The sequence below is a fragment of the Monopterus albus genome, unplaced genomic scaffold, assembly GCF_001952655.1.
Source record: "Monopterus albus unplaced genomic scaffold, M_albus_1.0 scaffold341.1, whole genome shotgun sequence".
NCBI lineage: Eukaryota > Metazoa > Chordata > Actinopteri > Synbranchiformes > Synbranchidae > Monopterus > Monopterus albus.
In genome coordinates this window covers 18,038-20,555 of record NW_018128221.1, presented here as the reverse complement: position 1 = coordinate 20,555, position 2,518 = coordinate 18,038, and the positions used below count along the sequence as shown (strand labels likewise).

Sequence of the window (2,518 nt, the reverse complement as noted above, 5' to 3'; positions counted from 1 at the left end):
GCTCTCCTGATTTCAGCCTGCTCGCTCTTGCCCGGTGCTTCGGGGGCTTCCTGAGGGTGATGGTGGTTGTTGCGGGAGCGAACAATGAGTTGTAGCTCTGGTGGTATGAAACCAGTAAATTCCCAGTGGCTGTATGAGTTGGCGATATTCAGCAATGCCTGTCTGTTGTATGTTAGCAGTGCATGACATTTGTGCACTGCAGAAAGAGTAAAAAAACACAAAAAAGAAGAAAACGAAGAAAGAGCCGGCATTCGAGAGTGGAACGCGCAAACACGTTTGCCTCGGAGGGCGCATTGTTAAAGTTGCGCCAATAGTTGCGATAATGCATGAGTCATAAACTGGTTACACCGGACACTCAGAGATGGAAACCAGTGAGTCTACATATGAAGGCAAATGAGATGGCTTTCAGAAACATCTACCTTACAGCCACAGGCAGCGAGTGCAGGTGTCAGCACCAAACTGACTTTATCTCCTACTCCCCCTGTGGAGTGTTTATCAACCACTCGGCCTGCCCACTCCTTTGGCCATGACATCACTTCCCCCGATAACATCATCTCTCTGGTCAGGGCCTCTGTCTCCTTGGTAACCATCCCCTTTTGCCAGATTGCCATCAGCATCGCCCCTTCAACAGACAAAGACAAAGGAAATGGAGACCACTGATGATGATGCGGGTTCATGTTGAAGACCTGTTCGTACCTGTCTGACAGTCCTGGATGGTTTTATCTGTCACAGCCTGGATGAAAGTTTTGATGTCGTCATCACTCAGCACTCCTCCATTTCTCTTCTTCTTGATGAGGTCTGGGATCAGCAGCATGGCGGCCTGGAAAACACCAGAAATCAGTCGCTGATTCGATCAGTTGTCATCTCCATTATAGCTGCAGGTGTTTTTCCTGCACATTTACTCATCCTTGTATCTGTATATATAATCACATCGGTGCAACATGGAAGTCACATCTTTACAGCACAGTGACGTTATGACAGCCACAGTTAAGACCTGTGCTTTAATAATCACAGGCTCAATAATGAACAAATAAAACAGGCCCGAGTCACTCGTGTTTTTTTTTTTTTTTACTTCAAAAAGACAACATTTAATATTTCTAGCAGCATCTGAATATCAGCATATTCAGCATGAAAGCTCAGGAATTGTGTAGCTATGTTTGAATGAAAGCAAAGACGTGGCAGCTGAAGAGTTGCTCAGATCGCTGCCTTGGTTTTGACACGATTGAGGTTTGGAAGATGCCGTCTGGTGCAGGGACTCCTGCAGTCAGGAACCAGCCAGTTCAACTCAACTTAATCCAGTTTTATTTGTATAGCGCCAAATCACAACAAAAGTCGTCTCAGAACACTTTAAAGAGTAACGTCTAGACCTTACTATTATTGATATTATAGAGGAAAAACCCAACAAATCTTTCTTGAGCAGCGCTTGGCGACAGCGGAGAGGAAAAATTGAGCCACAAACATCATATTGAATAAAATGGACACATGCAGGAAACATCACAAGAACATGCTTCTGCTTCTTTTTTGGGCGAAGGATCCCTGCAGAGTTTTTCCACAGCAGTTTTCTGAGCAACGGCCTATGATATTGGGTTTTGGCGGCAGTTCATAGATTTGCTTATTTCCAGAGGTGCAAAGCAAACCGGATGCACCATACCACAATGCTCAGCTCAGGCTCTGAATACTTTGATAAATGCAAGGTTTAGCTTTGTAATAAATGTGTGAATTACCTACGATGAGACCGTTTTTACCTTGTTACTGTGAGTGAAGGGGTCTGAGTCCTCTGTGAAGCAGCTGTACAGTGCAGTTCATGACAATGTGAGTCACAGGGGAGGAGACCCAAGTTGGGCCACAGGAAACAATGAGCAATTGTTTCAGTATTCAGTATTTATTGGGGGAAAAAAATTATAATATTACTGTAAACCAAATAAATTAAGAAACTGGGGGCAGGGGGTTCAATGTAGAGGAAAGAAAAGGCAGTTGATAGAAAATGGATGATTGTAGTAATGAAACAATTAAAAAGAGATAAAACACAAAAAAGAATAAAGCAATTTCAATCATATAAATACAATATATACTTTTTGCATACACATACTTATATATATATACCCAGATATATGTGTATATTCATAAAACAAAAGTATATAAAATTAACAAATGGAGAATGTATTAATAATGGAGAAAGTTTCCTGTAGTGAACTGTAGGGGTCCTGTAAATATAATAATAAATCATCTGCATAGAAGCTAATTTTATGTTGAGTTAGTATCTTGTATTATTTGATGCTATTATTCAGTCATATCGCTGCTGCTAGAGGTTCAATGAAAATGTTGAATAGAGATGGTGAGAGTGGGCATCCTTGTCTGGTTCCCCGGTGAAGTGTGAAACTTTGCGAGGTTATTCCATTTGTGGTTATTGTAGCTCTAAATGATGTAGAATTTTAATCGAGTGGATGACGGACTCTCCAAAACCAAACCTGTGTAGTGTGCTGAAGAGAAATGACCAGTTAACTTTGTCGAATGCTTT

General features: G+C 41.6%; 1 protein-coding gene across 1 annotated transcript in view; it reads right to left on the bottom strand.

The window, feature by feature from the left end:
- Positions 1 to 814, bottom strand: part of tymp (thymidine phosphorylase) — a 40,852-nt gene extending 40,038 nt beyond the window's left edge. Inside the window, exons 1-2 of the mRNA XM_020624877.1 lie at positions 697 to 814; positions 420 to 622 (exon numbers count right to left, since the gene is read on the bottom strand). Of these exons, the coding sequence (XP_020480533.1) occupies positions 420 to 622; positions 697 to 814 (321 nt within the window). The remainder of the gene's footprint in view (positions 1 to 419; positions 623 to 696) is intronic.
- Positions 815 to 2,518: the final 1,704 nt, after the last annotated feature.